Genomic DNA, 13268 nt, shown 5'->3' on the forward strand with positions numbered 1-13268 from the left:
CAGCCATGGAAAAACAATCACAGCCTCACAGGCATTTCTTTTTCAGGAGGCGACAGACTTTCAGCACCTAAGGATCCTGGGACCTCAGGACACCCGGCTGCACTGTGGGTGTCCATAAGGTTTCATAATTAAAGTCAATCCACTCAGAGAATGAGTCACTCTCCACTTACTGTGTGGACACCTCACATTAATTGTCTCTTTATTAAGTTCGGATTACAACAGGGGCCAGATGCATTCAACACCTTTTTTCTGCTGTCAAGGCACCATATGAGGCCAATGTCGCTGTCATCTGGGAATTTATGAATGAGGGAAAAGTGCTTGATGATGAATAGGCTGTTAACCTTTGAAAGAGGTGAACACTTGCAATGAAAAATTTCTATAGATTTGGTTATTTTCAGAGGGGTTATTGCCCTTTGAATATTGCCAGTAATTCAAATGTGAGCACCAGTCTTTCCACGTGAAAGCATGTCTGTAATCGCACAAGCGTGTCTGCAAGTATGAAAGAGGTCTTTGACCCCTGGGTTTGTTTCATGCAGAAGATAAATTGCTTTCCAAAGATCAGGCACAATCTCCATAAAGCCGAGGAGAGGGGAAAAACTAGTAGTCAAAGTAGCAGCACAATCCTTCTAAAAGCCACATCTACTGATTTATTACTGCTGAGGGAAAAGAGAAAGAGTTCTCTGTGTGTCAGCAAAAGAGAGCGTGAGGCTGCCTTCACTGTTTACCTGTCCACCTGTCTGGTGCAAAGACCTGTGTGCTCTGTAATCAATTTAGTGAAAAATGACATACAAGGGAGTGCTAAACTATCATATTTAAATTATCCTGAGTTAGCAGACATAAAAGAAATCTTGTTAGGGCTTTAGTGTCTGGTTTTCGCTTCAATATCTGGTTTTAATCGTATGTTTGTATCATTTAGTGGCTTCCTCCGCTCTCCCTTTCATCTCGTCTCCTCGCTCGGCAGCAGACTGCAAACTTCAGTGTTAGTAGCTACTGTTGCTAATAAATACAGAGGGCCTTCAGCCTTTATCCAGATGAAGACTCTCAGGAGAACTGCGCAAAAACAAGTGGTTTGTTTCAATGATGACAACTCACATGATGAAAAACTGCAGCTTACAGCCTTACACACTGATTTAGCCGCCACTGAGTGCCAATAAATTGTGTTAGGAACCAGCTCAATGTGTGCACTGGCTTTATACTTTACATACTTGAAAGTCAGGCTGCAGATACGTATTGGGAACTGTCCTGTCCTCCTCGTGTCGGGAGGATGTTGAGAGGTTGAACAGAATCACATCCAATCTGGCCAAGGACGACCTGCTGGGAAGGTCCCTGCTTAATTTGTCTTCCCGCTGCTCTGCGATTGGCCCTTTGCCATATTTTAAAGTGAATACGAACAGTCAAAATGTCTCTCTCTCCCTCTCTCTCTCTCTCTCTCTGTCTGTCTCTCTCTCCCTCTCTCTCTCTCTCTCTCTCTCTCTCTCTCTCTCCTCCATCTCTCACTGTCAGTACATGGGGGAGAAGGAAAATGGTACAAAGGACGAAGCCTGTTGCCTTACAATTTGGCAATAAGCCATCAGTCATTCCATTAAACCCCCCAAAAAAAGACTGGGAAAACATGTTAAGAAAACATGTGGCTGACAGCGCTTCCAGTGTGATGTTAAAATATTTACTTTTAGCTCAGCAAGGGGAGGTCATGTGTGCCACTGGCAGTTTAAATCCTAGCATAGTGCAGTGAAAATGAGTTAAAATGTCCTGACAACTGCTAATAATGGCAGATAGAAAACAGTGTATCTTAAATCAATCAAATTCCATGTGAATGTTCTTCAATTAGAAATAAGTGTTTTAACCTTATAAACACAAAAGCTTCTGTCCATTCAATGAAACTGTTTAATTAGTAGTTTGACAAAACTATTCAGTGTCAACGTACTAGATTTTCCTGGAGCTCTCTACATGAGCTTCATCAGCAGATGGACATTGCACAAGGGTGTCATGTCATCGGGATAGATGAAATGCAAGCTCAGTGACAAGAAAAGGTGATATGGAGTGTATGGACATGTTAAATGAACATTACGGATCGAGCTACCTGACTCAAAGCGAGCCAGATGACTGTGCAATATGGTTGAAAACTCCAGAAAAAGCCAACAAGTAGAGACTGATGCTTATTTTAATCAGTGTTTTGCCTCTAAAATGAGACATCACCACAAAAATGTCACAAAAAATACTGGCTTGCCAAGTTTGGTCATGAGTTGTCTTTGAGGCATGAATAATCCCTGTTTATCTCTGTCTGTTTTCTTCATGTGTTGTAACGAAATACTTGTTTCTGTGTTGTACACAGAGGTAGGAGATGAGTCATCACTCCCCCAGCAGTTAGTTAGTAAGCACATCAGGCACTGAGGGAGACAGACACAGTCAAGCACCTGATCATAAAGTGAAGGATCATGACACCTCTAAGTGTGGCTTTATCAGTGCTCTGTCATTAAGAGTAAGTCATTTGAGTTAAATGTACAATGGTAAAGAAAAACTACAAAATACAACAGGCTTTGGGTTCAATCTGAGGTCTATGCTGCCATCTGCTGTTGACATTTTTCGGCACATTCAGAGTTCATACACATGAGTTCATCAAAATGGATGGATCAAAGATGACAAAATGTATTTAAGTACAAACTTTGGGTTCTTCCAGGTAAGTATGTGAGTAGTGAGTATTGGAGTATTTACATTTCATGCTACTTTAAAACTCTGTTCCACTACATTTGTAGAGGACAAATACTGTGCTTTGTACTGTTATTTTTACATTGTAGTATTGCTACTTTTTACATAAGTAAATGATCTGAATACTTCCTACATCACTACTCAAAGGAGAGCGTAAACAAATGTTTAATCTAAGGTGTTTACACAGCGAGGAGAGTAGAGTTCAGGAGCAAAATAAACATAAGAACAAAACACAAATACTGTTGGCTACTTCAGATACACGTGTCCCTCCCTGTGCATGGAAATACTTTAGCAGCAGAAAAGTACTGTTTCTTTTTACTTTCTATCAGTATAGTTCCTATGTTTTGGGCTGTGTTTTAAGTGAAAAAAAAATCAAACAGTCCAATAGTTTTGTTTTCTACACACACTTGTTATTCTGAAGTAAATTAACAGATAATATTCTCAATATAACAATATGCTCAAATACTTCAAAATTGTTTTCTAAGCTTGGAGCTCTAATTCCTCATTGATTGGGAGGTTCCACGATCAAAATCTCACTCACTGCAATCAAAATTTAATTTGAAGTATCTCTTCATTTTCATCTTTTTTTAATTAGATCATCAACACTATGAACACATACATCAGCAGGTTCAGTGGTGCTCATTCACAATTTCCAGGTTATCTAGCTCACACAGGTGTTTGTTCTTTGGCTCATTACACTTCTCCAGTGGAGCAATGTGCTTGCGCAGAAAACTTACGTCTTTGCTACAAGAAACAAAAGTCTCCACACTGTTAGTCTGTAGCTAAAATGTATGTGAGAGGACGTGTGGGCTGATATAGATGAAGATAACAGTCTATAAGGCTGTGTGTGATCAAGATGACTCCATGTAGCAAAGGAGCCAGGTGTCAGCAATCAACAACCGGCTGCCCGACTCATATAAAGCAGGATTCTGGGTTTCAGTGTGTAGCTGCTGTCTCAACTAGAAGGAAGTGCTGGTGAGTGTTATTTAGCTTGGTGTGGTTTCTACCTTGAGAGGAGTGAGTTTATTATTTGTGAAACTGTCTTTCACAGAGTAGGATCTAATGTTTTCTAAGAGGCTGCTCTTCAAGCCATTTAGCCTTATGTCCCCAAATTCTGTAGGCCTTTATTTCAGACACAACAGCTGCTTTAATGACTCTTCTTCTCTAGTTTTAAGTTTTGAAATGACTTTACAAATTTTTGCAGTCACTTTCTTTACTGTGTAAGTAAGTATTTCTTAATTCAGACTGAAGATGTCTGGCCGTGGGAAGAAAGCTGCGCCCAAACCTAAATCTGCAGTGTCAAGGTCTGCCAGAGCAGGGATCAGTTTCCCAGTGGGCCGCATCCACAGGCTGCTGAGGAAAGGTCACTATGCTGAGCGAGTCGGCACCGGGGCTGCAGTTTACCTCTCAGCCGTCCTGGAGTACCTCTCAGCTGAAATCCTGGAGCTGGCAGGAAACGCCTGCCGTGACAACAAGAAACAACGCATCGCACCTCGCCACATCTTGCTGGCAGTGAAAAATGATGAAGAGCTCAACAAACTGCTGGCTGGGGTCACGATCTCAGACGGTGGTGTCATCCCAAATATCCAAGCAAGCCTTCTCCCCAAGAGGACCAAGGGACCCAGGGATGACAGTTCAGCTAAAGATGTTGAGTCACAAGAGTTTTAACTAAATGTACATGTTCTACAGATGTTTTCAAATTAAAGCGTTTAGTTTTTAAAGTGGGCTTGTTTATTCTTTGTTCAGCAAGGCACTCAGGCAGCGGCCTTTATGGGAAACTGCTACTTCACATCTTGTCACCAGTAACCAGAGTCATTATTCAAATGTCTTTTCAACAGAAAAATGCTCACTGGGATGTGTCTCAGCTGGAAAGAGTGACAAATTTCTGAATACTATGGAAATGTACTTTATTTCCTACTTCTTGTTGCCAAGGAAACCTTGTGCTTTTAGAGGAATGGAAAATTAGTGATTATTTGTATGTTCAGTTTTCTTTACATGTCTGTCTCAAAGCTCACATCTTGAAACCACTCACTGGTCTTGCTTCTGTGACTCTACATGTACATTTGCCACAATGTGCAGAAATTGCACAGAAAAAAGAGCCTTAATAACAGCATTGGTAAGACTCAAAATCTTGTAGGAGAAAGTCTGCCAAACAATACATAATTCTCTGATATCATACCACTATCCTGCAAATGCTCCAAGTCAAATATGTGATGAGTCTTTTAACATCCCTGATTTTTTTTTTTTTTTTTTAAATGTATACAGTTTGCCAACAGGTACAAGTGGCTTGTAAAAGACACATTCCCTTTAATACTATACAGTCGTGCACAAATTATTTCAAAATTTAGTTTAAGCTACCTCACAAATGTCTGCTTTGAAAGATTTGATAACTCAAACCAAAAAACAAAACTAAACTAAACTTCAAAATTGGGGAGGATGTAAACTTTTTGATCTATGCATGTGGAATTTGTCCGACAATGCAATCAAATTAACTATATCTTTTCGAGAAATCAGAATAAGCAACATTGTCGTTATTAATTGCATCGTGTAACCTGTACCTGTGTATTCCGTTGCCCCTTTTTGATGCTATTTTGCAACCCTCTGGAACGCTGCGTCTGCTGAACGTACCCCGGTGGGTAATGACGTGCTGACGTAAGACGTGTGAACAACAAACAGTTGTTGGACTTAAGCTAGCGAATGGTAACGCCAGACAAAAACAGGTCCAGCGTACTTCACCCGGACGGGGAGATACCTACGAGACCTGTGCGGTCGCGGTATCGTTATGATCTCATAACAATTGGCACTAATAGTCCCGGTGAGTGTATTTTCGGCACGGCTCCCAGCGTGAACGTTAGCCACCGAAACACGCTCATTGCTCGGAGTGTGACGCCTGTTTTTTTCTGACTGCCGCTGGTCGAGTCGGGTTGTGATGTGAGCTGAGTTGCACCACGACAGAGGGTGAGTCAAGAGCTACAGCCGGAAAATATCTTTCTTGACACAGAAGAATGGACTTTGTCGGGGACAGACAGACGGGCTCATTCAAAGAAGCAGACATGCGACCGTACACGGGCCTGGACATCATTGTTGGGCAACAACTTTAGCAAGCTAGCTAACATTAGCTCGCTCAAATTCATGCAAATGAATCTGTTTGGCTGTGAGCTCACTTTGCTAGCGTAATGGAGGCACCCTGAGTGACTTGTTCGTTTCAATTGATTGTCCTGGTGCTCTTTAATACTGCTGGCAATGTGCTGACGACCAGTGAGCCTTTCGTCGGTTCCCGTTTGGAGCAGTAAAACACGGTTGGCACACATCTTTAAGTGGTGGTTGCCTGCTTCGGTGACACTTGAGCAAAGTTGCCTAATTTGGAATATTAATAATTACTGAAACAATATCTATTTCACACAGGTATCACACATATTCTTGGTATTGATAATTGTGTGAAAATGCACTTTAATTAGCTATTTATGAAGGATGCGCCAAAGGCACCTGTGATTCGGTGTTTGAGAAAACAATAAATCACCCCAAACCGGTCAAAATACAGATAGAATTTTCTTATTGCACTTGAACATAAATTTGTCCAGAAAGGACCAGGGTAGGTGCATATCCGCGTATACTGTTGTGAGACACTGAGCAGAGACAAGCTTATCCCTGTCAATTGGTTCCTAGTTACTGTTTAACTCAATATCTAGGCTGTCTGGCACAGTTAAAGACTGAGTTTCACTGGACATGAAAACATGAATATCGAAGAGCAGTGTGTAGATTTGTGCAATGTTAAGACAAAAAGCAATGTGGACGCTGATCACAACACCAACCACACAGAAGGGGTCACCCCCCGGATCTCTGAACTGATGACGGACAGCACCGCAGAAAAACAAAACATTGTTCCTACAGAGGCCTCTGAAACGTACCTGATGCCTCAGCTCACTGACAACCTTCAGGCGGTTGTGGAGGATAACCACCAGGCGCAAGACACACTGGAAATTGACGAGGTTAATGGAAATAGAAAGAGCGGTCCTCAAGACACCCCTGTGGAGGTGAATCCCACTGACTTGATCTTTTCTAATGATGAGCAGCACAAGGACAATATTGGGGTTGAGAAAATGAAGGAAGATAAGGACAGTCAACCTGCTAAGTTTGCGGAAGAAGGGGACGATGGTGGGGACATGGACATAGGTGTGGATCTGAGTCTTGATGAGAGCGGGGTGTTGGAGGCCGAATCCACCAACGTCAGATCATTCTCAGACAATACTTCGGACTCAGAGTCCACGTCTCAGGATGTCCCGGCCGGCAGCACGGCAGAGAGCCTGTCAGATGCAAGCAACACGAGCACGGAGGCTTCTGCTACGGACCAGGCTGGACTGTACCCCTTGGTGGAGGAGGGGGATGATAAACACAAACCAAGTGGCAAAAGGGTGACGTTCCCCTCAGATGAGGATATAGTTTCCGGAGCAGTGGAGCCCAAGGACCCCTGGAGACATGGTAATACTGTGTGTTTGTGTGTGCGTGTGAATGAGTTCATGTTTATTTTTCTATTGTTCCTGTGTGAACATGTCAGATAAACATGGTTTGTGAGGGTTTACTCTCATAGGATTTTTAAAAAGCTGTTCACTGTTCAGGTTGGGTTTAAATTGAGCCCTGTCACGATCCATATTTCATGTGTAGTCGGTAAAAAACGTGATTGGATGCTGAATATTGACACTGGTACATCAGAGGTGTGTCCTTTGAGAGGAATGTTCTTTTTTTTGTCTGTCTTCAAGCCTTTTTTGTCTCTTGCACAATCACACTACAGTCTATTTAGTCCTCGGGCAGCATCTGTGCCCCCACCCCTTTTTCAAACAGTCTGCATCTTAGTTTTAATCGTCAAGTAACAGAATCGCTTAGTATAGCTTTTTTTCCCCCAGACACCCTATATATCTCAGTATGGGCCGAGGCCTGTGCTGGATGCCATATTGTGAGTGCATCCCACTGCTCCTTGAGGTGTGCCATTCCACCACAGTTAGGTTCCTGTTTGTTTAGTGAAAACACATCTGAAGGAAGCTCTTGCAGGATATGGCACTGCCTATACTGACCTCAGTCTTAAAAGCTGCAACATAATGAGAAGCAGATTTTTTATCTTTACATTTAATCTTCCATGTAATAATATGTTCACAATAGATGCCACATGTTTCCTCACCACTGTCCCCAAGTGCTTGCTCGTAAGGAAATGTGGTCTCTGTCCTGACCTGCTCCATAGCAAAGCGGTCTGAGACCACTTCTGTTGTTATTTTTCTGCTATAAAAATGAAACTGAAACTTGAATGTACGTAAGATAAAATGAAACTTTTCTGATGCCCAGGAGATAATTTAGCACCACAGCAGCAAAAACAGTAAACCAGCAGGATAAACAGGAACAGGATAAGGACAAGTAGAGAAATGATATACAGACACATACGAATAAATCCAAGTTAGACAGCAATGTACATTTCTTACTCTGATCCAGTGTGCATGAATGCAACATATGTTCAAAGCCAACAGTGTTTTCTGCCAATCCAGATCAAATGACATAACAGATCAAGTATATTTGCAATTTATTTTCATATGTAAACTAGTATTTATATATAGATTAGCATGCATTCATTATGAACAAAATCAAACATGATGTGAAAAAATGTTACCTATATAATCAACAATTTCTTTAGTACACATTTTTCTTTTTGTTATCACAGATTACGTTCAACTTTTTCTTTGCATAGAGTAAAGTCTAATAATACTGATTATCTGCCATGATCAGGTCTTTTATTTTTTTTTAGAATTTTTTATGTCTCTGCAGTTTAGTTCATCTCATGCAGTTTTGCTCCTTTAGTACATCATATTTCGATGTTTAATTCTTTTTTTGGATGGTCAGACTAGTCATGTATGATCTGCCCATGACTCACACACTCCTTCGTCCAGTGCGTACAATGGACATCATTTAATAAACAGACTTACTGTCATTGTGTAACAACTGCTGTTTGCTCACAGTAATGTGATGGCAGTCGACTGAGTTACACCATTGACTGCAGTTTGAGAAAATGGCAAATTTCTTTTATTTCACCGATTTACTGCGAGCAGTCTCTGTGTCTTTGTGACCTGCGTGGTTTTAAGGGTAAGTTCGTGAGAGTCCTGTTTGTTTTCCTGATGTATAAAACCAAAAATGTAGGCCAGACCAAGGCAAGGGTCAGTGATGCGAGATGTCCAGATGGGGGAGGGGGAGTAGGAAGAAGCACAAAAGCAGCAAGGTTAAAATGCACCGCCTCGTGTTAGCTGAATATAAATTAGTCTATTAACACCCCTGCAATTGGTCAGACAGCCACTCAGAGAGACACTTACATTTTCCCCTACTTGTCCTCACACATTCAGCTTTATGTAACTGTAAATCACATTGTGACCACTTAAAATAATGCACACATTTGTAGCTTTCATGCCCCTTACTGCTTGTCACATAACCCTGTTGCTTTTCTAAAGGTTTCTGTGTCAGTTTAGAGTGCACATGGCAGGCAGCCGGTCTGATAGTAAATTGGACACAATGTATCCTTAGCCAGACTCTGCAGGGGCAAAGTCTCCAACCCAGTTAGCCAAGATTTCTGGGACTTTATGAAACACATGGAGGGTTTTCCCTGGATTTTTTGGATTTTTTTTTTTTTTTTTTTTTGAGACAAAACTAGAGAACATGTGTGGTATGCACTGCACACAGTTTGTGCATATTACAATGCTGTGCACCAACAGACCAACGTGTCCACAGGGATTTACATTTTAATATAATAGCATATATAGCACCTTTCAGCCAGGAATTGCAGCTTGAAGTGCTTTACAGCAATGAATTTTTTACCACAATGGAGCAAAAAAGATGACAATCAAAGATTGTGACAAGTAGCATTCTTTATTTTGGCATAGGAATGAGCATAGAAAAAACTCAGTTGCAGATTGTGCAATCTTTCTGTGCACATTTCCCTCTCCCAGCTCTATTTTTTGGTAAAACAAAAGGGTCCTGAGCATGATGGGAAAAGTGAAGGCAAGAATGATGAAGGAAAAGAGCTTTCTAGTATGATCAGTGAACAGATACCAACAGGCTATTGAAAAAAATCCAGATTTGTCCCTAAAAATATGAATATAAAATAATATAATATATAAATGGGTGTGTCTTATTTGTCCTTTGTTGCAGTTCAATTCAGTTGGAAGCTATTGAAAAAAACTGCAATTATTTTCTATTCAGATATGTTAAATAAATTAATTACACATTAGCAATCAAAATACGTGTGAATGAGAACAATTTATTTCAATTTCCTGTTTGCGTGTCTAACTTAAGCTAGTCTAGTTTCCATTATAAACACACACTTGCCTCACAAATAATGGCAATTCATTGCTTACCTTGATCTTGGAAAAATTGTGATGTAGCCAATAATTCAATAAGGCAACCCACCTTTGAGTTTGACAGGCAGGGAAAACCCTCAAATGGCATTGGGGACAGTGAAGTGATTACATGACTTTAGTGTGCGCTCAGATTATTTATCTCAGCACATTTTATCATGCAGTTTATTTAAGGTCCAAAGGTCCATCTGATTGTACGGTAGATGTGGAGGTAGACTGACTCATGATACAGAATGTTCTGTTTTTAATGCAGGCAAAGATAAAACACAGCAGTACATTTGTCAGATCATTTTTCAGTCCATGGACAGTGGATTGGACATTTACAGTAATCTGAATTCCAAAAACTCAAACTCCATATTTGACAAAATTACTTGCAAGTACTGTCATAATGAGTTCATATTGCTTTGAAACATTTAATACACTCATCTCTCTCATTATTCAGTGAATTGTGTTATCTTGCTTCCAGACCACTGAATTTTCAGCCACTCGACAGCAGTTTCCTGGGTTTGAAAAACAAACGAGCCAGCTTTCCAGGTGGAATTAAGAGATGTCATAATCCTGCTCCAGAGTCAGGACAAAATGGGAACTACAATGATGACAAGCATAGATGAGACTCTGCATAAACTGGCTTAGGAAATAACTTAAAAATCAGCATATTTCTCTGTTTGATGTGGCCAACATGAACTGCTCTAAGCAACAGGTACTGCAGCGTCTGTGTCGACTGAAAATGACGTAGACGGGATGCACCCAAAGGGTCCCCCTTTTTTAGGCCAGTCAGACCAAAACCAGCCCTGCGTTCAGACTCCGCAGTGGGCTGTGTTGCTGTTGTTTGGGACTTTGTATGGTCCGAATACCAAAACACTACACAATACTCAAACAGAATTTTACAACTATGTAAAGTTATCATGGCTGCAATTGTTTTATCTTTTTGGCACAACAGTCACAAGGAAAAAAGTTGAAATACTGCTGCCTGATTACTTTAAAAATATGTAATGGCTGTCATTTGAAAGCTGACAGCACATGCAAGTTAAATCTTAACAAGTTGGAAAAGCATGTAGTCACCTACTTTAAATTATTAAATAACTTCTGACAAAGCGTGGTGATCGCACTGTGCATGAGGTTTAATAAATAATTTCTTCTTTGCACCTGAGTTACAGGTGTCCTGTGTGTCCCAGGTTACTCTATTGGTTTCTCAATGGTGAACTTCCTAAACCTTTGACTCACCTGGATATCTTTTCCTTTGTCCTGCCGCTGCCGTCTCTCTCACATAGGATAGACTGAATCTGAATGTGTTTGTGTGTGCGTCTGAGACAGAGTCCAGGAAATGAAATGTATCTGAATCTCCTCTCCAAGGCTTTTCATGCTTCATTAGGAGCGCTGTGCCACAATAAATCCAATGATCCATGCAGACCCTTTGTCTGCTGAACTAGTGTCATGTGTCTGACAAACATAAGACAGGGACCCAGAGAGTGAACTGGGCCCGAGCTCACAGAGCGTGGAGCTTCATCCTTGCACAATATGAGTTACTGCTGTAAGAGCAGAGGGAAGAATTAGTTAGATGGGTATTGAATGTTCCCAAAGCAACACATATCTGGTTTAATCGCTGTCACGAAATGAGCTTCTGAACAGGAGTTAACTTCACAGAGTGTAGAAAGCTGCCATTCAAAACAAACCCCTGGGGTTCAGGAGGGAACACAGTTCGGGGAACAATAGTAGGCAGCTGGGGTGTCGTATTTCCATTTCTTTCTTGGCACTCTCATTTTTCCAGAATTGGAGTCATCCAGTTTAGTGGTGTCAGCTAGCAAGCAATGAGTGAGGTTGGAATTTACACAAAAAAGACAAGTAGTGCTTCTATGAACAACCTGTGTAATATTGTGCTCTAGTTAAAATCTGTCAATATACTCATCAGTAGCGTAAGGGAAGTTGTGAAATATATGATTTTGTTCTGAGTTTGATAACATCATTCCCCATTTGTTTCTTTCCCCTCCCCCTGTTGAGATTTTAGGCTTGCTCTTTCCCTCCAGGCCCAAGTAAATACACCATCATATCCTGAGATTCCTGAACTTCCCAACATGCTGCGATGCTTCCTTGATTCCCTTTGCTTCTCCTCCCCTATTTCTCCCTCCCTGGATAGCCAATTCAGTCTAGGTGCAGCTCGGGTTTGCATGGGAAAAGCATGTCATTACAAAGACACTGCCAGCTGAGGTGAAAGATGAAGCACACTAAACCAAGCTTCTTCTGAAAGGCAGCAAATTCAAATTTCTCCTCAGTTTATAGTACGAGCACTATAACTAACTATACTAAATGCATTGAAAAACACTTTGTAGAGTCGAGGGATGAGCTAAGTCAAGCTAGCCTGGGTAGACAAGCTTGCCCTGTCATGATGCAAGATAGTTTTTAATAGCAGCCAAAGAGAATAATAGAGTACTACAACTAGACTACTACAAGTTTACTTAAATATAGCTTTGTGAACGAACAAGGTAAAGCCGCCTATGTGAAGTGCAGACAGTTCCTTCTCATTAACGACTGTTTATTCTGCAAGCGACCAAACTCTTTGGTCTACACGCTGCTCCGTCTCATGTCATCAGACCCAAGGCCCACTTGGCACCAGGTTGTTAGAGGCTCTGTGACCCATGAAATGTTATGTGTTGTGGCTGTGGACCAAGTTACAAACTGATAAGCAAAGCTTTCGGTGTAGAGAATGGACAAAGGCTTCGAAAACCTACAAGTTAGTCCAGCTTGCACTGGAGGCACATCCTTTTTTCATCCTGTTGGGACTACATGGCTGCATATATTTTAGTTTTGAATCAGTTAAAAATATATTGATCCTTCTGCGTGTTATTCCGCCATATTATTCTTTACCCCTGCCTGGTCTTATTTTTGTAATATGTTTGGCAGTTTTAGAGCTTTGGTTTAGTTTTTAGAAACAGCTATTACATTACTTTGATATCCTTCCAGTGTGCAGCTGTATGATCTATAACCTGAACTTGGTATTCAAGCCAAGTAAAACTTCATTTGTGCATCCCTGCCTATCAACATCGGCTCCATTGTCAAACAGCTACTCAGGTGTTGCAAAGTATTGTAAACACTGGTGTTTGTGAGATCAGCTATGCAATGATGACACAGTTTCCAAATAGCGTTTTTTCAAGTGTTGGGATATTTATTTTCTGACCAGCA

The 13268-nt window shown here is 41.0% G+C and overlaps 2 protein-coding genes across 3 annotated transcripts in view; both read left to right on the top strand.

Moving 5' to 3' along the window:
• The first annotated feature begins 3957 nt into the window (after positions 1-3957).
• On the top strand, positions 3958-4374 carry LOC139336327 (histone H2A-like). Its single transcript, XM_070970391.1, has one exon. The coding sequence runs from the start codon at positions 3958-3960 to the stop codon at positions 4372-4374; it is 417 nt and encodes a 138-aa protein (XP_070826492.1).
• Positions 4375-5376: 1002 nt separating this feature from the next.
• ppp1r37 (protein phosphatase 1, regulatory subunit 37) overlaps positions 5377-13268 on the top strand; it is a 303049-nt gene continuing 295157 nt past the window's right edge. The window contains exon 1 of one of the 2 annotated variants that reach the window (XM_070970471.1): positions 5377-7185. In XM_070970471.1, the coding sequence (XP_070826572.1) occupies positions 6441-7185 (745 nt within the window). In that variant the 5' untranslated portion in view covers positions 5377-6440. The remainder of the gene's footprint in view (positions 7186-13268) is intronic. The other variant, XM_070970472.1, reaches the window with a different exon arrangement.

The sequence above is a fragment of the Chaetodon trifascialis genome, chromosome 9, assembly GCF_039877785.1.
Source record: "Chaetodon trifascialis isolate fChaTrf1 chromosome 9, fChaTrf1.hap1, whole genome shotgun sequence".
Lineage (NCBI taxonomy): Eukaryota > Metazoa > Chordata > Actinopteri > Chaetodontiformes > Chaetodontidae > Chaetodon > Chaetodon trifascialis.